The 26,161-nt window shown below is 37.0% G+C and overlaps 1 protein-coding gene across 5 annotated transcripts in view; it reads right to left on the reverse strand.

Annotated features, from left to right (window-relative positions):
• The window catches only part of dclk2a (doublecortin-like kinase 2a), a 51,148-nt gene that overhangs the window by 7,948 nt on the left and 17,039 nt on the right, over nucleotides 1–26,161 (reverse strand). For 3 of the 5 annotated variants that reach the window (XR_013819150.1, XM_079850936.1, XM_079850938.1), the window contains exons 3-15: nucleotides 18,298–18,427; nucleotides 14,953–15,060; nucleotides 14,262–14,318; nucleotides 10,831–10,925; nucleotides 7,363–7,447; nucleotides 6,815–6,920; nucleotides 6,394–6,451; nucleotides 5,255–5,374; nucleotides 3,242–3,388; nucleotides 2,893–3,026; nucleotides 2,676–2,753; nucleotides 1,970–2,066; nucleotides 122–208 (exon numbers count right to left, since the gene is read on the reverse strand). Coding sequence is in view for 3 of the 5 variants with exons in the window: in XM_079850936.1 (XP_079707062.1) it covers nucleotides 122–208; nucleotides 1,970–2,066; nucleotides 2,676–2,753; nucleotides 2,893–3,026; nucleotides 3,242–3,388; nucleotides 5,255–5,374; nucleotides 6,394–6,451; nucleotides 6,815–6,920; nucleotides 7,363–7,447; nucleotides 10,831–10,925; nucleotides 14,262–14,318; nucleotides 14,953–15,060; nucleotides 18,298–18,427 (1,302 nt within the window). In the remaining 2 variants the exon portion in view is untranslated. The remainder of the gene's footprint in view (nucleotides 1–121; nucleotides 209–1,969; nucleotides 2,067–2,675; nucleotides 2,754–2,892; nucleotides 3,027–3,241; nucleotides 3,389–5,254; nucleotides 5,375–6,393; nucleotides 6,452–6,814; nucleotides 6,921–7,362; nucleotides 7,448–10,830; nucleotides 10,926–14,261; nucleotides 14,319–14,952; nucleotides 15,061–18,297; nucleotides 18,428–26,161) is intronic. The other 2 variants (XR_013819149.1, XM_079850937.1) reach the window with 1 other exon arrangement.

The following is a 26,161-nucleotide window of genomic DNA, read 5'->3' on the forward strand; positions in this document are numbered from 1 at the left end:
TTGATTTTGATATATATAGAAATGTGATACTTTAGTGTAGCATATGCATTACACAACTCCACAATATTGACAAAAAACAAAAACAAATCAAACATATACACCACTAAACCCTTCCACTCACATTTACAGTGACCCAGGGGTGAGACAACACGTCCTCTGCTGTGTATCTGGCCTCCACATTCACCTGCAGCATGTGACCAATCAACTCCTGTAAACACATCATGATCATTAATTTACTTAATTTTTTGCATTCAAAAGGTACACAAAAAGACCTGAGGACAAATCTTTGCACTTAAAGTTAAAGGTGATGTAGGTAGTTTATGTGACACTAGTGGCACCTAGCGGAATTACACAAATAAAGCACATTTTCAAACAACCTTGCGAATGCCCCTTTCACACGTTGTTTCTTCCCCAACTCAGACATCACAAGCCTAGCTCTTACGGTGCTTGTGAAGGCATGTCTCAACAGGTAAAAGTAGGCTACTTTCAATAGGTCCAACATATTAGGAATACTTTCAGCTGTGTTGCTATGTGTCATGAGTAAGCAGCTGAGTTGGCTAATAATGCTCTGTCTAGAGCGAATACATATACTATTATATATTTTATATATTTTAGGGGTGTAACGGTACATGTATTCGTCTCGAACCGTATGGTACAGAGGTCAAGGTTCGGTGCATGCAGTCGCACGACGAATAGAATCAGTCACAGGCGATCCACACTCCAATCCAGAAGGGGGCGCATGCGGCAATGCCATGCTGTTTGTTACCAGTAAAAAGCTCAGAAGAAGATATGATCGATTGATATGTTGACATCTCTCAACCAGTGTTTCAACTTTAGAAAGATATCAATATCAAGAATAATATCTTAAGTAGCATTACATTTACCTCAGTCATTTAGTGTCGACAGTAGGTTAGTTTTGTATATGCACTATATTAGCCTATTCATTATATTTTCTTAACCTGTTAGTAATGTCTTGATTATTTAATGTGTTTAAATAAATTTGTCATGAAAACAAGCTATGACAGCCACTGTGTAAATGATTACAATTAATTGGAGTAGAAAATTTACTTTATAATTAGATTTAGAAGTTAATGCAAAACCTGCCTTATTTGCAATTTACAGCATGATTATTGAGCAATGTGTAATCAAGGGACTCCCCAATTTTTTTAACTTGAGATGTATACATCATAGGATAGGACAATATTTGGCCGAGATACAACTATTTGAATATCTGGAATCTGAGGGTGGAAAAAAATCGAAACATTGAGAAAATCGCCTTTAAAGTTGTCCATTTATGTTCGCGATTGTGCTGCATTCACTCACAAAAATAAATGTTTTATATATTTACGGTAGGAAATTTACAAAATATATTCATGGAACATGATCTTTACTTAATATCCTAATGATTTTTGGCATAAAAGAAAAATCGATATATTTTCCCCCATTCAATGTATTGTTGGCTATTGCCACAAATATACCCGTGCGACTTGTGACTGGTTTTGTGATCCAGGGTCACATATAGTTTACAGCATTAACTAAGATAGATTGTTTTAATCCTTAAGAAAATTAATTATAATAGAATTTATTTAAACACTTATACACATTTGTTTAAATAAAAACAAATATGTATATGTTTAAGTTTAATTAAGAAAAAAATGTGATAAACATGTTACAGTATATGAAAACATTCACATTTGCAAACACAGCAAAACATTCTGCCATTCAGTGAAGAGAAAGATGTTATAAACCTAGCATGCAAAAACAGTTCTAAAGCTGGATGGGCTGAGTGTGAGAGGGGGAGGATGTGAATGAGATGATGGTGTGAGTAGGATGAAAGAAAGTGGAGTGCAACAGCCAGGACAGAGTATACAGGATGAAGAATGAAGAATGTGGAGATAAATGAGTGAGATTGAAACAGTACATTTTAAGAATGTAGCATGTGTCAAAATGTGTGTTTGTCTGTACTCACTTTAGCAGAATCAGTGATATTGTTCCAGAAGGGTGAAGGGAACTCTAAACGCCCTACCAGAATCTGATCAAATAGGTCATCCTGAAGGTTATTCTCACTATAAAAACAAATGCAATGCACACAGACACACACACACACACACACACACACACACACACACACACACACACACACACACACACACACACACACACACACACACAATATTTAATGAACAATAACTTCTGAGAACACTACGCAATGAACAAAATGAGACTTTTAAACACTCTAGTATATTAAAGTCATGAAATCAAAATGGACAATTATTTTCTTAATGGAATATTGCAGTATTTATTATGAATGATTTATCCGTGCACATTATTATTATTATTATTATTTATTTTTTTAATTTCATTTGTCCTGGTAATCTTTAACCAAAATAACTTCCTCTTCCACTTGCAATAACATCTCTTCTCTACTCTGATGACGTGTTTATTGGCGTGACCGCGGGACAACCTGTCACTCACATGAGATCGGCCAATAGCAAATCATAATGATCCAACCATCCGATCAATTCTTGATGGACAAAATCCCACCCTACATTTTTTCTTGTCCGAGAAGCAGTTTCACTAGGATATAGGTCACTATTGGAAAGAAAAGACTATCGCAACTACTGTTTCATGCTGACTTTAACATGAAGGACTGAGCAAGTTTTATCTAGTGTTACCTGCGGAAAGGTGGGAAGCCACATAGGAGGATATAGGTAATCACTCCAGCTGCCCAGATATCCACCTTTAGCCCGTAACTGCAGCGATGCCCGGATAGAAAGACACAGTCAATAACATTCATCCTCCAGCATTTTAAAGGCTATTAAACACAGATTCATGCTTCCATAGCAATCACACATTTGATTATATAAAAACTAAACAATCAATGACTCTTACCCTGACTCTGCTATGATTTCTGGGGCAACGTAAGTGGGTGTTCCGCAAACAGTGTACAGCGGGCCTTCAACCACTGTAGCCAAGCCAAAATCACCCAGCTTCAAAGACTTTGTACCATTAGGGTACTCGCACACCTACGACAAACAGTGAAAGAGGCAAAAGGTATATTTTTATCCACCAGGATTTACATTATTTCCTCTTGACATACTGTACCTTAAGTCATTTTTCAAGTACAAAGTGCAACGTTTTTTCTTCACAGGTTTCGTGTCTCTATATTGCTGTGTGTGTCAAAGATGTGTGAATCAAAGTATTCTTAGATCCATAGTCTCTGTGCAAGATGTGTTCATACCAGTAGATTCTCAGGTTTGATGTCTCGATGGACGATACACATTCTGTGCAGGTATTTGAGAGCTGCTGCCAGGTCGAATACCATCACACAAGCATCTCTTTCAGTGTATTTTGTTGAGGAGGTGATTGAATCAAACAGATCTCCACCCTGAAACACAAATGGCAATACAAATAACTAAAAAATATATATTCTGTATAAAACACACTTTTAACTAGAGGCAACAAACATTTGTCTGTCTATAAAAACGGCCATTTAGTGCAATTTTGCTGACAATATTACAAAGAATTCTCAATGCATTTGACCTACCTAATAATGTATGTTGGATCTGATTTTATACATGGGGATTTTATTGCATCATGAAAAATATTATATATTATAGTCATGGAACAGAAGAATGCAGACACGGGGATTATTATCTGAATAGAGTTTATTGAATGACACACAGGATGTCAGCAGGTGAGTCTTTGGATTGCAGATAGTTATGGTGAAACTGGCATGAAAGTGACAGGTCTTATCTGTTGCAGGCTGAGATGAGAGGTGACTGGATGATGGTTATTCACAGAAGACAGAAAACTGAAGATAAAACAGTTTGAGATAGGATTGCATAAGTAGAAGTTCAGTCTAGAACGACGAGCCCAGGTCTGGTGTTTGAGGATTGTGACAGTAACCCCCCCTCCCAGAAGGCGTGACCTCATAGCTTGAAGAGGTGAAGGCGGAGGCTTAGGAGGAGGGCGTGGAGATGGTGCATGGTTGGTAACAGGAGATGGCGAAGGGATGGCAAGAGGAGCAGGCAAAGGGATGGTGATAGCAGGTGGTGGATAAATGGTGACAGACAGACGAAAAGACCGCAGCGGCGATGATGGTAGTTGTCCGAAGGCACAGACCCAGAGCCCATAGACGGCAGCCCACTGCAGAGTTGAGGGAGGAGCCAAGGTGGAGTAGAGGCTGACATCAACTGGGAGACGACAGACGGAGGCGGTGCCGATGGAACCCAGGGCGCAGACGGAAAGCCGATGGAGGGAGGAAGGAGTCAAGGGGGAGTAGAGGCTGACGTCAACTGGGGGACAACCGACAGAGGCGGAGCCGATGGAGAAGAGTAACATCGCTGGCACAGGAGGCCTAGGAGACGCCACGGCGACTGTCGTCTGAGGAGGAGCCAGGCTGCCCAAGGACTGAGGCGATGTCGGAGTAATGGAGGACCGAGGCATACCCGAAGGGAAAGAGGAGCACGCTGCAGCCGTAGGGGTGGAGGAACGGAGCGTTGCGAAAGATCCGCAAGACCGTGGTGGAGGTGGTGTAACGACTGACCAAGGGGGAGCCGGTGAGACGAGGGAACCCGGTAGAGTCGAAAGGCAGAGGGTGTCTGGTGAAGCCAACAGGTCGACGGGCCGAGATGGAGCGAGACGATCTGAGGATGGAGGCGGAGCCACTGGATCTATCCGCTCAGGCACTGATGGTGGTTGCAGGACCTGAGGCTCGACATGACTGCTTGGCATTGCAGGAGATGGCGAAGGGCTGACAACCTCCAGCAGAGGCGGGGCTGGAGAACTGCCCGAGCAAGGCGGTGATGGAGGCAAATTAAGGCTAGACAGGGTCGAAGGTAACAATACATTTTCCATGCAGGTGTTTGTGCTGTCTAGAAACAGCGATGAAGGTTCAGAGGAAACAGGAAGGTTGCCCACTGAAGCTAAGCAGGGTTGAGCCTGGTTAGTACCTGGATGGGAGACCTCCTGGGAAAACTAGGTTGCTGCTGGAAGAGGTGTTAGTGAGGCCAGCAGGGGGTGCTTCAAAATTCAAGTTTCAGAAGCAGAGAAAAGTTTTACATATTTACAAAATAATTTTGTCAGTGTACACCAATGAATCATGCACAATAAGACCAGGGACATTTATCAAGTAAAGAAAAGTATTTTTTTATGTTGCCTTTAAATGCAACATAGTATATGGTGTGGTAAGAACACGTGTAAATGTGTGTTGTTGAGAGATACAGTTTAAGAGGTGACTAACAAACAGTACCTTCACAAGTTCCATGACTAGATAGAGCTCAGTGGGCGTATCCACCTCCTCAATCAGCATGATGATATTAGGATGCTTAACACGCCTCAACACCGCCACCTCATTCTCGATCAGATGCTCCTGGGTGTTCAAAGCATGTGTCACTACAAATTCCCAACCATACAGCATTTCTCAGCAGTCTTTTGTCTTTAGCTGCCGAGGCATAAATCCACATGAATTCCTGAGGTTCGCTCTTGCAGGAAACAAGGCAAACAGGAAACTAACTTCCTTGGTTAAAGCACAGGCTGAAATTAGATTGAGACATTGGCCGCCAGTATAACTGCTGTTTACATAGCATTCATACAAAAGTATGTGGACAACCCCTTCTAATTAACAGGTTCTAGTGAAAACAAATCATAATTTAATAGCATTTTGTGACATTTCCAACACTGTGGCAATAGTGACATCCATAAAGAAAAGATTTACTGAGAAATGATTTGTACCTGCACAAAAAACCCTTAATGCCACACTGAATGCATTCGGGATGATTTGGAATGGCGACTACAAGCCATTGCCAAACACCAGTGCCTGACCTCACTGATACTCTTGTGTCCAAATAGGAGCAAATCCAAATTTCCAACGTGAAAAGACTTCTCAGAGGAGTATAAAAAAGCACATATGGATGTGATATTGTCCACATAGTTTTGATCATATAGTGTTAAAACACAGAGGTTTATTGTTAAATCATTAAAAAAACTAAAAACCTATTCTGAAGCATTCAGAAGATCTACTGATTGCATTTAGACCATTTGTGTTAGGTGTTGGCTAGCTTTTCTCTTATAACCTGCAAGAGCTGCAGCAGGCTGGATAAATGGCAATGAATAAAATCTCAATCTAATCAGCAATATTAAACGGACCAAAATTTCCACAGACTACTGGGGCGTAAATAATTCACATTGCAATAACCCACCTAAAGCCACGGTCCAGAACTGATAAACAGCTTTAACTGCATTGTCATAAGGACAAAATATATGAATTATTCATTAAAAACAATGCAAAATATAGTTTTATTGCTGGTAAGGAATAGTAATGGCTGGTATTTTCTCAGTTCACTCTCCATTGGCTGTTGTGGCAAAAAGTTCCTATTAAGTCCAACTCACTTTGCCTCTGCATTTGTTTTTATCGATGATCTTCAGTGCAAACTCCTTTCCAGTGGATCTATGGAAAGAAACAGAACAATAGACTTTTTCCAAGGAGGATAATGAAGGTTTGTTTTGAGTGCATTCAGAGCCTCAGGGACCAATTTATAAGGTTGATGTCCTTTCAGTGCACAAGAGATCTTCTTTTGAACTTTTTAGCTTAAAAATATGAACAGGAGTATTGAATCTAGATGTAGATAGTACTGTTTCTTTCTGCATTTTAATCAGGGAACATGACAACAACAAAGAACATAGAAGGGAGAAAAAAACAGAAAGCAACAATTTTATTGACCCCCAGGGCCATTTTATCTCTTTCTGACAGATGTTAACAGAAAGAACTTCTTTGTTTAAGCAAGTCTTTTATAACTAGTCATTTTCTTACCGTTCAACACACTCCTTAACCACAGCAAAGTTTCCATCGCCAATAACTTTGCCAATTTTGTACTTGTCCAAAATAGTAGAAGCAGCTATGTTCCTGTTTCCATTAACTAAAGGGAATAAACCAACACATTAAGCATATCAGATTAAAACACATAACAACAATTTTCATACCATATGATCAAAAAATATTTTCAGGTGAAAACAAGACCTTTTGTAAAAAAAAAAACCCAAATAACAGATTAGCCCCAACATCCTCATCCAACAATTCAAATTTGGTTAGTGCACTATGCAGATAAACAACGGAAGGTCATTCTGACTCATGCACTGCTGAGCAGGGACGTTTGCTCATACACTGCCACCACAGTGTGTGAACGAGTGGGAGAGTGCCTGAGCAAATGTGGCACAGAATGGCATGTGTCAGCACTTTCACCGGCAAAGCTTGTCATGCCCCTGAAATGCCCTTTGGGGACTTTTGGACTTAAAACACACTAAGATCCAAGGTGAGTGAGTGAGTGCATGACAGTGATGAATAGCGGGTGGACGTCTTACCTTCAGGGCTCACACTGTTGTTATATTGTTGGGGCGTCTCAGAGGAGCCGTTCACATTGGTTGCAGAGGAGTGATGTGCTGGAATCTGCAAACAGAGACAAAATAAGTCTCAAAAACCTTAAACAATTAAAACACCTTAGACATTTTATTTAAATACTAAAACGTAAAGCTGGGCGATATAACTAAAACGCATGATATTTATGAAGTCTAAAATGGATTAAGAGTGTTTTTTTTTTTTCCATATATGAATCATTAATGCAAACCAACATCAAATTTAGCCGGGCATTTTAAAAATATAAGAAGTAAATGATCGTATACAAGGTAGGAGTATACTTAAGACTTTATTTAGCTAAATGGTGGATCAATTTAAAAGTCTTATACTTTTACTTTTACATTTGTTACCAGCCAATATGGAAAAATTGGTTGTATCCTTAAATCAAGGCAGTTTTTTACAATGAAAAACAGGGAAGAATGAACACAAGGGAAAACAATCATTTTAGTTTGTATGCACCAATATAGCAATGGCTTCTGAAAATTCAGCTTTGCCATTAAAGAAACAAATTACTTTTTAGATTTTGAAAAGTTGAATCAGAATTTTGAATTCATTCAGATTCATAGATTCGCCTGCAATATTTGGGCAAATGTGTTTGTGAAAATAATCATAAAACAAGCTTTACCATGAAAACGCTGAAGTTGCATGTTTATTGAATGTGCATTTACTACAAATAGTCATTATTGGTAAAAATACACATTCACCTTTCTAATTCACAAATTTGTATTCCTGGCAAGTAAATGCTTGTTATTATAAGCATTAAAAGGTGAAAGGTCAAATAGTAATATTTGCAAATTTTGGAAAAGTATACATCATTGCCTTACTATTTTTGATACTGAAGTTTAACAGTATCACAGATACTAAAACGTGTCTTAACACTCTCATATTCACAAGTCGCTAGACAAGGAAGGATTGCAAAGCAAGCCAAATAAAAGTGAATTAAAATCATTGTGATATTTATCGCCAGATCTTTATAAAACTTCAATGTTCGCTATATTGCCCAACCCTACTAAAAAAAGAAAAGCATAGATGGTTATAGAAGCTATGCGATTATACCTTCACAATAAAATAATCAGTTTATCAACAACATACTGCCATCTGGCATTGAACGTCATCCTTAGTGAAATAAATGGTTGATGAGGACACAAAAATAATTATCTAAAAGACAAACGGTGTGTGACTCACACACAAAATAATGGACCTAGTCTTAAAAGATTTAAAATGGACTGGCAATCAGCATGGTTAAAAAAGCCTGTATGTTATCTTGATTCAGCAGCCAAAAAAAGAATTAAACTGACGTGGCAGTGCCGTGAGAATAGACTAAGTAAGCCAATGGAGACAAATACTGGCAGCATCCTGGTTAAAGCTGGTTTAATAAAGGCTACAGGGTTCCTCTAGGTACACAAGCAACAGTTGGGTATTATATGCCACCCTGAAGGAATCAAATACCCCAATGCATAGCAGAATGATATACAAAGCCAACTACTGTGCTACTAAAGTGACTCACACAATCATACCCAACTGAAGACTTGAATATCCAGAAGGAACTGCAGCTAATATGAATGCTGCTACAGAAGGCAGAGTTTCATAATACCTGTACAGAGAGACGGAGGGGGACTCCTATCCGCTTGTTGCAACTAAACTAAAGGCAAGTGGGAAGATATTTATGTAACCATAACGTTGGCGCGTTTGGACTAAAATTAGCTTGAAATCTAAGGAACAATGTGCAAAGAACCAGCAACTTTCCATCAAACCACTTATTCAGTCATATTTTCAGTAAAGTGCACAATAAAGGTGGAATATTATGAATAATTTGTTAAAGGCTGTTTCATGATAGACATTCACAGGCTTCTGAAAATAGCGTATTTCTCAATTTGTGCATTGTTCTTGTATAGCTTGTTAGACTTTTATGAAGTATATGTAATATTTTATTTAACTAACAGTTAACTTTGTTTTAGATGTGCATCTCAGAGTTCATATTAGGAAAAATAAAAATGGCAATTTATGGCGTACAATACTACAAAGAATTGATATGCATAATAGTGGTGAAAAAAAATCGTATTCATTCATTTAAATTCAAAATGTCTGAATATTGATTGCAGACTTAATATGTTAGTAAATCTGAGTATGCACAATATGTGACATGTTGAGATGTGAGATTTTCTCTGTTTAATTGCATTGCTCTCTCCGAAAACATAAAAACAATTGAGATCTCATTTGGTTCACTTAGTGTGTGCCAAATAACTCACTATTCACTTCTAAATATAGCACTAGATCCTCTCAAATGAATGAAAGTTGATCCTTGTCATGAAATTTCTCCATGTGCGTTTCTTCAAAAAGCTTTAAGGATAGCACCCGTACACCAAGAAGCTTACTGTCTGACAGACAGGTTAGTTAAGCGGATTAACACCAGGAGTTCTCAAGGCTATGATTGTACTTGACTTTGACCTTTGGTTAAATTACAGTGTGCCGTAGTCAGATCTCAGCAAGATCTCAAAGCATCAACTCACAATGCCTCCAAGAATAGAATTGATTAGGTCTTTCAGAGCGGATTTCTATGTCCTTACCAGATAATGTAGAAATCCACTGATACTAAACAACCTCTATAGAGACAACTACTGAAAACTCAAGTGGTTTATGCACCTTGCACATGTGAGTTGTGAGGGAACTCCCATAAGGGTTATCCAAATCTACCTGCAATCTTGAACAATAAGTACCTAAGAGAAATAATATCATCGCCGTAGTACTATCACTGTAGAAGTTTATATAGTGTATTAATAATAGTGGACCTATATACAACATATGCAATAGTATACTAAACTGATAACAATTTATTAATGTATATTGATAAGCTGATAAGTCAAAGAACATATTTCAGCTAAATACTTTAATGAAACAATGTTCATTTCATATTTTGAAATATTTACTCTTTCAATTTTTATTTCATAATTTGTCAACCTTAGATAAAATTGTGTATAGAAACATCACTGACATGTCATATACTGCATAGAAATAAAACAACTAAACATAATTGAAACAATACAACATAGAAGTAAAATAAAAGCTTGCATTTATCATTAAAAGTATGAAAAAATACATGACTTTCTAAATCCTTTTCCCCCCCTGAATTGCAATATAAAAAAGAGAAGTTAGCATATTCTGATAAAGTGTCATCACTTGACCTTGAAATTTAAGGGTGTTACAACTGCTTCAATTTGTTGAGAGTCAGTAATTTAAGCAGCATCACTAAACTCTTAATCACGAAGGAGAGTGTTATGATGCTATGCTATCATCCATGAGTCAGCATCCAGAAGCCTGATCTTATTTTTGACTTGAAGAAATAATCTATTCTAAAACTAGCAATGTTTGTCTGTAAACTGATTAGCAGCACAGAGTTGCCATGCCAACGGGTTTACCTTGAAGTTGCGCATGCTGCGGGGGCTGGTTGGGGAGGAGCTGGAGGATTTGGCGGATTTGGGGGTAGTGATTTGGCTGTTGGGTACTCCATTTACTGAGGAGTGTAGCAAGAAGAGGGAGGGAGACAGAGAAAAGAGAGAGAAAAAAATGGTGTTACTTCTTACACTCATTTTCTGCTACACATGCATTGCTTACGACCTCACTTAATCTAATTCTGTCATCATTTACTCATCTTTCTGGCATTTCCAAACTTGTACTTTCTTCCGTAGACAACAAAAAGACAAATAAAAGGCTTTTTTAAAACCAATGAAAGTGAATGTTAATGTGGTGATCAAGCTTTGAAAAATATAACAAAAAAACAAGTCTATATGACTTCCCAGTCTTTTGAAATCGTATGATTCTTTCACTTCATCCTAGCAGTCAAATTTGAATGTGAGGTTATTTTAATTCTTTTAATTGAGGTTTAAGAGCTACACTGGAAAAGAAAATTCCTAATGAATAACTCAAATTCTTCTTTTCCTAACATGAACTAACATGAGCAAACAATGAACAATTGTAATAATGAACTAACATTAAGAAAAGTTCATAAATGCTGTAAAAAATATATTGCTTATAATTTGTTCATGTTAACTAATGCATTAACAAATGAGACAAAAAAATAAATAAAATCTTAATGACCCCAACATTTTCCTCTCAGGAATGCGTGTGCATATGTCTCCTTGGCCCAGAATAATAAGTCTCTTAACACAGAGACAAGGGTTCACATCATGCACCACACACCTGACACCAAATCCACAACGCTAAATCATAGAATAACTCAGTGATACCAAGCATCAAACACCCATTAATAAACACCATCCACATATATAGTAGCAGAAGAATTTAACAAAAAAAAAATAGTATACACATTATGGATAGCATCCCAAGTTGCGTCAGAATCCACAGGGAGCATGGATTTAGAAAAGCTGCTCTTGGCATTTCCCGTTGAGTCTGTGGCATGAGTAGATTTCTCTCCAGGCATGCGATAGAGCCTTTACAGTTCAGGGGCATAGGAATTTAGGGTGTGTGTACTGCATTAGCCAGTCTAAGCAGAAGGCATTTGAGGATGACTGCATTTAGTGTACACATCCAATTGGCATGTCTGATAGATTAGAGAATGCGCAAGCCAGGGTCGGGCAGTGGCCAGTATGGGAGTTAGCTCTCTGTATACTAGCTGATGGATTTGGAAAGCCATGCAGCAGAGCTGTTAGTATGATTGAATGCTGCACCAAAAGGGTTAGAGGTCATGTACGGCTCATTCCACAGATGAATGTCCTTTAGGTAAACTTAACATTATACAGGGAGATTCCTCTCAAGAAGCTCAAGAATTTAATAGGGTTGTCAGATTCTCTGGTTGTCAGTTTGTTGGTCTTAGTTATGGTAAAGGCAACAACAACTAGCATAAAAGTATCTGTTATTCAATGTAATGGATATGGATGTGATTAAAAGGAATATATCAGAAAATTAACACACGGCAGCCTACTTTTTACATACTAATGCATATTCGTGTTTCAGCTTGGCAGTGGGGGCACTGTTAAGGTGAGGTCACAACCAGTTAACAAAAGTATGTTCTAAGAATGTTTAGCTAATGTCCCCATTAAGTTATGAATGTTATATATATATATATATTGGTTGTGCAAACATTAAAGGTAGGGTAGGTAATGTTTTTCATAAAGCATTTTTATTATACTGATTGAAACTCTTCACATCCTGTTAGCAACAGTGTTGGGGAGTAGTTAACTACAAGTAGCGACGCTACTAACTTAACTACATTTTTCAGTAGCTTGGCAGTAGCTCATTTGGTTTTTTAACAGTGTAGCTTTTCCAGTAGCTAACTACTTTTTGCAGCAAGTAGCGGTGTAGCGCGAGCAAAAGCTACATTGCGTTTTGTCCATAGACTGTAAAAAATAGGTTTTGTCGAGCCTGCGCGAATCAGTGCGATGCAAGGATATTCTTCTTCTTGTTAGATTACAAACTAATTTTTTGCCATTACCGCCACCTGTTGTTTAATCACGCATCTTGCGGCAAACGGTTCACTGACGTACAGAAGTGGGTTGACACACCCATATTATCCATGATGGAGCAAGACGTGGCGGCAGATTTGGAGGATGGAGAAACAACTAACGTTAATTACCCATGGCCTTATTTGTCCAAGTTCATGTCTATCAAAGAAACGACAAGTAAAGGTTACACTTTTATATGCAATCTTTGCAAACCAAAGTTTAAAACGCTGTCTACGTCGAAGACCTCAAGCACAAATTTAAGGACGCACATACAGGTGAGTAATGGCCATGAGATATTTGAGTGTTGTGTGTAATAAAACAATACTCTTTCAAATCATAATTGTATTGCATTGTTTTAAACACTAAATATTTTACTTAAAACATTCCTCAGACACTTATTCAGTTATTTATAATATACGTTGTTCAAAAAAATCAAAAGTAGTTTCAATGTAGCTAGCTACTTTTTGATAGTAACTTGTAGTGTAGCTAACTACTTTTCCAAAAGGGTATCTTGACTGTAGTTTAACTACTTTAACTTACAAGTAGCTTGTAGCTTGTCAGACTACAGTTTCAGAGTAGCTTCCCCAACACTGGTTAGCAATCAATAATAGAAGTGGTCTAAATATAAAAAAAATTACACATATATTCTGCTTTCAAAGTTGTTTGTTCATTATTATTGTTAAGTCATGTGCTTTGAGACATGAGGTAATTTAACATGGTCTCTCGTGATGCTTTGCAGACTCTGCTCTGGCTGTGTGTGTTCCTGTGTTTTTAAGCAGGTGTTGCTTTGGAGATGCTCTGAAGGGAGGGTGGGGTCTTATGCTTTCAAAGCTAGCTTGCTATAGCTAGCCTCTCTGAAATTGCCTACCCTACCTTTAAGGGAACATTCCATTGTATAATTTTGCAAACATTATGAGAACATTACTTTTGAATGTTCTCTGAATGTTCTGAAACAAGTATTAACATTTAAAAAAACATTGAACGTCCAACTAAAAAGTATCAGAAATAAAACAATGCATAAATAAAAATTTCGTGCACACTTTTGAGAACAATGGGAAATATTTCGCCATCATGCAAAATTCCAGAATGTGTGCATTTCTATTGAAATTACTGGATTTTGCCCTTCAAAAATTCACAGAACAACGATAAACATGACCACACCTTAACTCACATGAGAAGAGGTTAGCAAATCACAACAGAAGTCATTTACCTTTAGAAGTCTTAAAGGTACGATAGAAAAGCATTCTGTTTATTTCTAAGGGTCAAAAACAAGGTGGAAATGGTAACGTAAAACTAAATTATGGCTCTTTTTGGTGCAAGAAACCTCAACTAATATCATATAACTTCATGGGTAAACTTGTTTTCTTTTCAGAGGTATTACCACTTACTTGGTGACTTGACTGGAGATTGGCTATTTGTAGAGAAGTGTCCGGGAGTTCTTCTTACTACAGTAGAGAGCATTTCAGAAAGTAGTGGGAAAAGAAAAATGAAAGGGAGTGACACAAAAATCACAGTAGTCAGAAAGATTCAGAAATTCAGTTTCTGTTGCTGTTATTCTTCCCAAACCTGCCTTCTGTGATAAGAGGTAAACCAAGTATGATAGATAAAAGTAACTAATTGCACTACTTAGTTATTTTTTATAAAAAGTAATGTGTTGCGTTACTTTTTCTCACCTGGGCTGGGCTTGCTTGTTTTTTTGTTTTTATAATAATAATAAAAAGGTTATATTTTTGGTAAATGTAAAGGCCCTTTCAGGAGAAGTTCAACACTCTTATTTCAGTAATAAAAACAAAAAAATGAAACGCAAATGTGATGTTTAACTAAAGTGATTTTTCCTAATTTGTATGGTTGAATTGGATAATCAAAGGTCACCAGTGAAGACATTGGTGAAGTGAAGGTTAATAAAATTAGATTAAGTACATAAAGTATATTTGTATTTAACATTAATATTAATACAATATTGATATTGTAATATTGAATATAAAATAATATTGTTATAAATGTATAGTGATGCGTTACTTGTAATGCGTTAGCCCCAACACTGAGTGTGACTATAGTGGCGGTGCAGTGTATCCTCACCTGATCCAGGGGATTTGCTGCGGCGGGTGGGTCCTGGACTTTTACTACCAGAGTATCTCACAGGAGGAGCAGAACGAGAAGAATAAGAGGACTTGAGCACCTGACATTCTGGACACAGAGAAACCACAAATTAGCAGGGAATGTATTGTTGATGTCAATAATGTGACATCAACACACATTACTCCAGTCTTCAGTGTCACATGATCCTTAAGGAATCATTCGAATATGCTGATTTGGTGCTCAAGACACATTTCTGATTATCAAAATTCTATTGAAAACTGTTGCGTTGCTTAATATTTTGTTTTCAGGATTCTTCGATGAATAAAATTACAAAATAAATAACAGTATTATTTAAAAATAAAATAAAACATTTTATCATATTGACCCCTGACTTCTGAACGGTTGTGTATAAATCTGGTGATTTACAGTATGTGCAGTTCAACAGTCACACAGACTGCGTACAAACACCAAAACGTACACAAAATGCTTGTATCAGGCCTGATATGAATGTTTGTTAGTAAATAAGTGGTATCTGCAGATATATTCGCATGTGCCAAGACTGTGAAGCCTTCCGCAGAGGCATAATCAAATTGTCTACCCAATGCCTATGAGAGCAGCCCATCTTTCTAATGAGAGCAGTGGATGCAGAACTTCAGTAAGGAATGACTCATCCTTAACAGCAGCTATAGTGGGCCCGATATGTCCTGTCGATTACACGGCACTTGCTAATGATGCAGAGCAGTGATAAATTAGCGGATGAGCACTAGATCATGGAGTGATGAAGTTAAAACAAGCCGAATGACATTATTAAAATGCCATTACTGCCAAGCTAATCTTTTTCATGGGGCTTAATGTAAAGCAGAATCTGAGAGAGAACGTGTAATGAGTTCTTTAGTTACAGAAGATTTAGATTTGGGGTGGGCTTGCGTTTTAAGGACACTCCACTTCTGCTGCGGAAAGAAGAGGTTGAGCAGTAAATACAGTCAGACGCAAACTTACCGTTTCTTTATATTTTTGGAAAAGTCCTACTTAGTCTAAGTGGGGCAGTGGGGAAGAACTAGGACAACATGCCAAGAAGCTGAACTAAATTCACACAGCTACGAATCAAGTTATCACACAGTGTGTGCGTGTGTGGTAAATGTTACAGGAAATGGAGGCGTTTCAGCAAAACAGGATGAAAATTATAGGCAAAGTCATATGATTTTATTTAGAACTTCATGGTCACAGAACATCTTCACTTCCCCACCTGCACTTTCATGTTCACTAGTAGACAAACACAAACTGCACACTGAACAATGGTGAGGAACTTCTCATAACAAGGTCACTTCCTCTGACAATGGTAATCCTTTGGTCCCATGTGTTCATTCTGGAAAATGGATTCATTTTTGCAACCCAGTGAATGAATGTGAATGAATGATTCCATTATGAAAATGATACTATTGCAATCCTATCACTTTTTTCTGTAGGAGACAATTCTATGGTGTTTTTGTGCTGATAGCAAGTTATTAATATGAACAAATACAACATTTGTGTGTTGATTTCAATTAGTTGTTCTGTGCTCTGTTTATTTGTTTTAAAGCATTGATGGAAAAAATGTCATTTTATTCCCTATAAAAATAAGTTCTCAATATAAATATTAAAGACTAGCTGAGATATGGAAAATAAAGCACACAACCATCTCTTGTGCACACCAAGGCTGCATTTATTTGATCAAAAATGTAATTGATTAAAATGTAATTTATTCCTGTGACAATTTCAAATTCAAAGCTGAAATTTCAGCATCATTAGTCTTCAGTGTTTTACATGATCCTTCAGAAATCATTTAATATGTAATTGTATATTAATGTACAACCCCATTTTCCAGAAAATCTGGAGAATTTTGTAAAATGCAATAATAATCAATAATCTGTGATTTGTTAATTCTCTTACACCTTTATTTAACTGACAAAAGTACAAAGAAAAGTGTTTTCACTGACCAACTTAATTGTATTTTGTAAATGTAATCAACCAACTCTGATGTAGCACGTGCAGAATGAGGCCTGGCATTGTCTTGCTTCCCAGGAAAGATGTCATCTTGATGCCATTAAATGTCTCTGTACAATCCCAATATATCTCCACATCAAAGGTGCCTTCACGTGGATTCATCTGACCACAGCACACATTTGAATAGTGGAATAAAGTCGTTATTTTTGTTTTTTTCTGCGCACAAAAAGTATTCTCGTCGCTTTATAAACTTAAGATTGAGCCACTGGAGTCACTTGGACTATATTAACGATGTCTTTAATGCATTTTCTGGGCCAGCAAGTTATAATCCCTTAGAAGCATATGGATGAGTGATCCAGCTCTCAGATTTAATCAAAAATACCTTAATTTGTGTTCCGAAGAAGAACGAAGGTCTTACAGGGTTGGAACAACATGAGGGTGAGTAATTACTGACAGAATTTAAATTTTTGGGTGAACTAACCCTTTAAGTGACAACAGTTTTCCAAAGTACTCCTGAGCCTATATGGATATTTTTAACACAGCAGCACACAAAGTTCATCAAGCCATGACCCAGATTTGCTTGAAAAAATCTGAGCCTTTGGTGGATCTTCCTTTTACCCAAACACGATACCCTCACCTTCTACTAATTCACCTGCTAATTGTGGACTGTTTCAAAACAGTTTAACTGGATATTCTGTAATCTATTTATTTTGCCTCTATCATAACTTTTCGGAGTGTGTTGCAGCAATCAAAATCAAAATGTGTTTATATTTACAAAATACAAATAATTTGGCCAGCGAAAACATTGGAAATTTTTTCTCTGTACTTTTGTCAGTTCAATAAAGGTTGAAGAGAATGAACAAATCACAGATTCTTGATTTTATTGCATTTTACAAAATGTCCCAACTTTTCTGGATCAATGTGATGTTTAAACAGTGTGTGTGTGTGTGTGTGTGTGTGTGTGTGTGTGTGTGTGTGTGTGTGTGTGTGTGTGTGTGTGTGTGTGTGTGTGTGTGTGTGTGTGTGCAATCTCAGCAACTATAGGAAGCATGTTTGTTTGGAAAAGGCGATGCTTCCTGTACCCTTAAAACAGTTTAATCCATAACAATGTGCTGATTTGTTTTAATCTGTTGGATTATTTAAAAAAATTGATTCCTAATGAAATTTGACTTGTAATGTGGAACCAAATAAAGTATATAAAATGTGTGTGTGTGTGTGTGTGTGTGTGTGTGTGTGTGTGTGTGTGTGTGTGTGTGTGTGTTATGTCTTCCTAGATGTGTAGTTAAGAGATACAATTTTTAATTAAGAGTTTAGTATGAGAAACATTTGGTTGAAATGAAGTTAGGGTTTAGCTGAGCCTACCGGTTATAAAGGCTGTGGAAGCCTTACCACTGTGATCCAACACAAAATCATCCTGTGCGTAACGGTGTTTCTCAGGGCCGCACGCGATGAATACGTCATCGTCCCCGAAAAAATCCTGCAAACATGTAATCTGAACAGAGAGAGGAAGGGGTGGGGGAAGAGAAAAAGAGAGAAACACTGTTTGAGAAATGAATGGAAGTAATCATGTGACTGCAACAGCTATCTGATTAACTGATAAAGCATGTAGTAGTTCACAATGTTGCGCCTCAGTCTATTCAGACCAGGAGTTTGAAATACCAGTATCTAGACTCAGACTGAATCTGCGGATTGTTTGCATTTTTTTTTTTTTTTTTTTGATGGACACAAATGGACATAAATGTGATAAAATCTGTTAATCAGAACTGAAGGCAGTACACTCTTATTGGTAGCTGAAAGCATGATTGTAGAATTTTTATCAATGATAGGCATTCCTCTTCTGTATGGAGTTGGAGCTGTATCTGTGGGTGCAGATTCCGTGTCGACCTGCCAATAGTTACACACTTGAACTTTTCAAGTGTGTATTACTTTGTATTACTGTAAACAGCAAGAAACAGAAACCATCATTTTTAGTTCAGTATTGTTCTACATGGAGGTTAATTTAAACCATGTCTGTAATAAAAACTTGTTTTAATGACAGATTTATTCAAACAATAAATAATATAGTGCATATATTTATCAAAATGCACCTCTCTACAGTTTTTTTTTTTTTTTTTTTTCCGGACTAATGAGCTATGGACATTGAATAGCTTTCCTGAGGTAAATGTAATGACATTCTTTCCAAGCTGTTTTACTGACTTCTTACCGTGGTTGAAACACTGATTGAACGATTATGAGACATGATGCATTTTAGTTGTAGTTTCTTTCAACTAACTTTCTGATGTTCATTCATATTTATTTTGTGCTATAACTAGTAGTAAAGGGAAACAGATAAACGGATCATCGCTTGAACTGAGGCATCTACAGCAATCTGTAACGCCACATTAAAGACCATCATCAAATGACACTTATTGTTTGAATTCTATTATAAAATTGACATTTTTTGAAAGCGGAGACTTTGTTCCATATCAAAAGTAACAAATAGCAAAACCTTGTTTTGGCTATTAGATCAGATGCACACTACAAACAATGTTCAGGGAAGTTTTGTTCATGCATCAACTGAAAACAGTAGAGACTAAAAGATACTGGTTCATCAAAATTAAGATGAATTAAAAACAAGAAATCATTGTCAACCCAGTCCTCCTAGTCTCTACGCAGCTGACATGTTTCCCTGATTTAGCTTATCCACGTTATGTGCGAAATAGATGGTGACAGTCTTTGGAGAAAAGCTAATTAAACCACCTTGATTTTGGCCCTTCAAGGCGGTTTTGAAACCAAAAATGAATTTGTGGTTCAGTGCATCGCTACTTTTAGATAAATTTACCAAATCTGAATTCAGGCTGAGTAATATGCAACGTGTAACCCCTATGAATTGTACATTCATATTTTTTCTTTATTTTTAGTTCTAAAGTAAATTTATTTGTAACTACTTTTGATTTTTATACCACAAAGAAACTCCTGTATCTTTGGTGCAGTACTATGATTAACCACTGCGGTTAACTTATGCGGTATGTGGAGTGAGTCAATTTATATCGAAGTCAGACGAAGAAGCCAGCTGAACATGCACGCACGAGGCTACAAATTCATCTTGTTACTGAGGGGGAAAAAAAACAGTCAATGCTTTTGATTACTGGTCTTCCTTTTACAAGAACTCTCTTTTTTTTATGCTGATTCTGTTTCAGTGATCCACCTTTGAACGGCGAGCCAGACCCTGATCTACGATTCAAAAGAATCATCGTGATTCAACACAGATCCCAAATGAAAGCTAAGCACATACACACTACCTGGGTAGAAAACCCAAAAAGGCCTTTACACACATGGACATTTGAGTATTATACACACACACAAGGGATCCAGGAGGACTATTGAGACTTTGTTTTATTTTATTTTATTTTATTCCTGGACTTCACATTCAACTTTGGACTCAATATGAACCTTTTTTTTTTTTTTTTTTGATTCATGGTGTTGAGTGAAAAACATGCAATTGTGTATTCATGTAAATTGTGAAAAATTATATATATATATTTTTTGAGTCTTTGTAATAAAATTGCCGGTTGTTAATTGCTTCATAATTTAATTTGGCCCAAACTTCTACTTTTAAAATCCTCCTACAGCCGAACATAGGCCTTATTTAACCTCTGTTGGGTAAAATTCCCAGAATACTTATTCTGTTGTCCCAGTTACAAATGCATCACTAAGAATACAAAAAAGGAAACAATTTGAGAGCACATGCAAACACACCCACATACACACAGCCGCAGTGGTAGTGGGCAAAGAATGACGTCCGGATTTCAGCCCACTCCTCCACACATGGAGGTGGGCAGCAAGAAGCAGATGGTCCCAATGTGGAGCATCAAACACACATCTACATGGAATTGAGTGAAAGATCACAGACAGATGGAGAGGAACACAGCCCCCTCTTTACCATCATGAGTCTGACACTGTATAGAGAAAGACAAAAAAGGCCGAGAAAGAATTGCTCTAAGATTGCTTTTAGACTTTATTGACATGATGCTAATAATAAACTATTCAACAGCCTCTAAAGGCAAAAGAGGAATTTAATCTTTAAATATCCTCACTGCACACATAAAACGTCACAACTCGAAGTCTGAACCACAAAGTCCTGAACTGTAAGGAAGGTCGGCCTGCGGGGCGGATCTTGAGCAGTATTTCCATCAATCAGAAGATTAGAGGAACATATGGGCCCAGTTGCTGGCCTGAGTACAGTGGCAGACTAAAGACACAATGGGAGATTATTAAACATGCCTGAAATGTTTTAGCTGAGGAATTGGATCTGTGAATTAAAGTACAGTCTGGAACAGAATCAAAAGTGTTTCTGTAAACTGATTGTTGGAAGCACAAGATACACATATTTGTCAACCTATACAATCAAAAAGCACATAAAAGCATGTCAGAAAAAAACAAGACAATCGCACAGGGGTACAGCTTTTTTATATAATTGATGTAATTTTTCACAAAAATGTTTCAAACTCTAAAATATTTAATTGGGTATAAACATTTGTGTAATGTAGTCCACTGAGGCAAGTGTAGTGAACCCAAATGCAGTTTTATTAACATGATACAAAATAGACAGAACTATAACATAAACATCATGACATGACATGACATGACATGACATAAAAAAGCAGTTACAGGGAACAAAGCCAAGAAACAATGGTGACATGAGGGCTATATATACACAGAGACTAATGACTAACAAGGAACACCTGTGCACAATAAAACAATGAACCAATGAGAACACAGGACACATGACAGGCTTGTTCGACTTCATGCAGCGCTGCACAGACTGATCGGCGGCTGACTTGAAGCAGTGCATGAGCAGATGCCATCGAAGTGTACTGCGAGAGTGATTCGAGAACAGATGGCTGACTCAACCAGCGCAGCTTCTCAAGAACGGCTGCACGAGCTCTGATGACGACACAGCTGTTCTACGATTGGCTGGATTCAACGCATGACAACGATCACTTGTATTTCGTGTTTATTCTGACTAGGGATGTGCCGAATGAGGCTTCTGAAGCGGAGAGGCTTTTACAACACACTGTGTTGGTGCTTCGAAGCTTTTGACACAGTGCTCTACTTCGCCATCTGGTGGTCAATAAAAATTCCTACACCAACTGTATCATTTAGATGTTTTGTTCCTTGGGATGTCATTGTAAGGTTTATTTGTATATTCATTAAGCATATCATTAGCAAGATGGCAGTGTGTGTGTTCCTACTGTGGAAGTCAATGGTGATGTATCAAAATATATTTCTTTGTGTTCAGCAGATATACAGGTTTGGAAAACTTGAGGGTGAGTAAAGAATTTTTACTTCTGGGTGAACTATCCCATTAAGATCCACTGCACTAAAGCAATACTCTATTGGTTTATTTGAAACAATTTTGCAAGATGCCAAATAAATTACACGCATGGCCAATTCTGAAAACAACACAAACAACCTACCAACATAGATTTTATACATTTAAAACATTTTATTTGTGGTTACCAGAATACTTGGACCATTTTCAAGCTGGAAAATCTAGTCATGCTGGTCTACATGCAATAACAGACCAATGCGGCCCTTCTAAAACCATATTTTAGACAACAGGGTGTTCATGAATTCTAGAATAAACAACTGTGCAAAAACGGTCACCACACATTGCCAACTTTCTCAGTATTTTGAGAAGTTATGAGTTATGAGTGGGTTTGCTAGGACATTGCTCATGGTTGCTAGGCTGTTATGATAGTTGTTAGATCTAAAAAAGTGACTATTATAATGAGCATTACAAATTTCTAAACAAGTCTTTTACGGATCATTTTATTTTAAGTTTCTTGCAAGGTGTTCATTAAGACTTGTATTATTAAGCTCCTCTTAATTCTTGTCCGTCTACCAAAGCCCAGTAAAGTACAGGCCTGTGCCTAGAGAGACCCGACAGGGTGCTGAGAGTAATAACAGCTCAGCTTTATTTGGCTGACAGTAATGAAGGGTATAAGAGCAGAAATGTTCTACACTGTCAAGACGGAAAGAAAGAAAGCATATAAATGGGATGAGGAGATGAGGGGATGAAATCTATGCTCAAAACAAAGTCACACACTGCTGGTTCATTGGATGGGGTGTTCGGGTACTTATTTGATCCAAAGCAGAATGCAGGAATGTTAACCAAAGAGGATAACACAAGGCAAGATCAGAGCATAAGCCAAACAGACTTGATTTAGGGAGAAACAGAACAGCTACTATACAGTATCTCCAGCAAATGTCTGACTACTGCTTATGTACTGTAAGCTTTGCTGTTTCTTTCAAGCAAAATCGATTACTCAGAGGTTTTGGATGAGCTGGAACCTTCTAGGCTTGGAGGAGTTTGTCAACCATTAGCTACTGAAGCACAGGAGAGGCTTTCCTCACATCAGCCATTAATAATTGATGCCATTAAAGGCAGCGTTGACAAATGAGCCTTTCACAGAGAAAATGAAGTTACGATTGTGTGTTCAGCAACTGATACGTTTAAAGTCATACTTAATGGGGCACTCACTTCTGCTGCCAAATAGATCAGTGAGTTGGAAATGAAATAATGTAAAAAGTACAAAAATCAAAGAGTGCCAATGACTGTCAAGAACAAATAAATTCGATTCTGTGCAGTTTAATAACTATTCAATATTGTACACATACTGTAGCAGGCAAGGACATAGAATAAACCATATTGCTGTTTGTTTTAATGTACTACAATTGTTAAACATACACTACCATTAAAAATTTGGGCTCCTTAATTAAAGGAGAACTCCGGTCAATTTTAACATTTAGCAAATTTTTTTGTACATTTGGAGTGCTGTCAGTACAGAGAACAACGACAAAAATCGGTGTTGCCTACACCGTGTTATCCTCTTTTTAAAATTTGCACCCTGTTGACTTCAATGGGGCAAGTTTTAAACCTGCTTTTAGTCTCTTAACATCCTTGATGTGTCATTACAAGTGCCCAGGTCATGTGAGTGATTCCTTCAGAGTGAACACGGGTGAATCTGACTGCAGTAGATGTGAAAGATATGAATAAAAGTGATGTTATTTAAGCCAGCGCACATACCTGTATTTACATCCTGTTTTCGGTTGAAGTCCACAGTAGTCGATTGTCGAGTTCACGCGCGTGATCATAGGTACTAAACCTATGCGCGTGAACTCGACAATCGACTACTGTGGACTTCGACCGAAAACAGGATGTAAATACAGGTATGTGCGCTGGCTTGTAATGACACATCAAGGACGTTAAGAGGCTAAAAGCAGGTTTAAAACTTTCCCCATTGAAGTCAACAGGGTGCAAATTTTAAAAAGAGGATAACACGGTGTAGGCAACACCGATTTTTGTCGTTGTTCTCTGTACTGACAGCACTCCAAATTTACCGGAGTTCTCCTTTAAGGATTCAGCAAGGTATTAAATGAATTAAGTGACAGGAAAAACATTTACAATATTACAAGAATATTATATTTCAAACAATTGCTGTTCTTTTGAACATTATATTCATCAAAGAATCCTGGAAAAATGTATCAAAGTTTTCAGAATGGTGACACTGATAATGACTGCTGAAAAATCAGCTTTGCAATCACAGGAATAAATGACATTTGAAAGTATATTAAAAGAGAAACTTGTCATAATTGTCATAATATTTCAAAGTATTCCTATTTTTTTTTTAAACGCTGAGCATAATATACTTCCAAAAACATGCCCAATCAGATTAGAGGATCAAAACTTTTGTATACTGCATAATATTTTTTACTTAATTAAAAACAGTTCATTTTGATGTTAGCACAGTTTTTTTTGGATTTACAAAACATTTTTGCTCTTTTACCTACATTTTTTTTTTTACAGTGGAGCTAAAGCAGCTCCCACAGCTTCAACTGCTCACAAAAGAAAAATAAAGGCAGTCTCAGAAGTCTGTCATCAAAACTCTAACTGATGAGGACGAGGCGGAGAATGGGACATCAGCTTTCATTCATCACTGCGATGACATGAGCTGTCAAACCACAGTAACATCAGCACCGTGGCCCCACGCTAAATCTGCTGTGTGGGATAGAGTCAATCAAAGGGCTTATCTGCCACTATAATATTAAACAATTGAATTTGAAAAATGTATTTTTATAATATGAATATTATTTGAATTGTGTACTTGAATAAAATTAGCAGAAATAGTGATGCCAAATTCACGTTTGAGTAGAGTTACAATTTCTCAGCATTCATTATAAAACAGAAATATTAATAAATAATATTCTGTATCTGAGACACAGGAATCCCAACAACATATTTTTGAGGTTCAACTAGTCCAGGAGTCTTAAAAACAGCATTTTATTTGGTGTCTTGCATTATTTATTTTCCAAAAACTTATGAGTGACAGGAATTGGTCGATTAAAAACGATTTAAAAAAAAAATTAAATACTCACATTTTTCTGTAATTAATCGCGGTTTAAATCCCAAACCTTAAAGTTTTTCATATATTTTTATAATGTAATACTTTCACATTGAATCTCCAAATTAATGTTGAAAACATAAAGACTGTATATTTTAAATATTTGTTTAATGGCATCTTTTTACTAAGCACTAATGAAGGCCAGTATCAATGATACCAGTACTGATAATTTTAGCCATTGATTATAGCCATTCAACATTACAGTATAATTGAAAGCTATCAAATTTAACAGGCTTTAAAATATATAACTTCTTTTAATTTAAGTGAAATTAAAACGTAAACCCACTGTAAAAAAATGTCATATTTAGCAGTGTAAAGCAAGGCTTTTTTTCTACTGGCCCAGTTGGGCCGGTTCAGATGTTTACCTGCCCCATAAGATGCACAAAAAAAGTTGTTTTTGAACCATGTAACCTTGTAAACAGTGATTTAAGATTTAGGTCTAACAGATAAATATACAGAAACTGAATAATCAAACACTTCACAGTCTTCACTGCAATAAATTCTAAATTGAATATAGATTAATCCTTATTAAAGCTACAAAAGTAAACATATTCAGTCAAGAGCAATGAGTCAGTGAGGCATCATGTGCGTGCATTTCGGGTGTTTGTTCACAGAGAGCCACTTCACAGACGGCGTGTCAGTACAGATTTGAGTTCTTTTATTCTCTCTTTATTTTGCAACTTATCACGCTTGAATGGTTTAATAGCACTTGAATGAATGATAGCATGATTGTATACTGTAGAGCAGCCAAAGGATGAAAAAAACACATGCTGCGTTAA

Source organism: Squalius cephalus, assembly GCF_949319135.1.
Source record: "Squalius cephalus genome assembly, chromosome: 2".
Lineage (NCBI taxonomy): Eukaryota > Metazoa > Chordata > Actinopteri > Cypriniformes > Leuciscidae > Squalius > Squalius cephalus.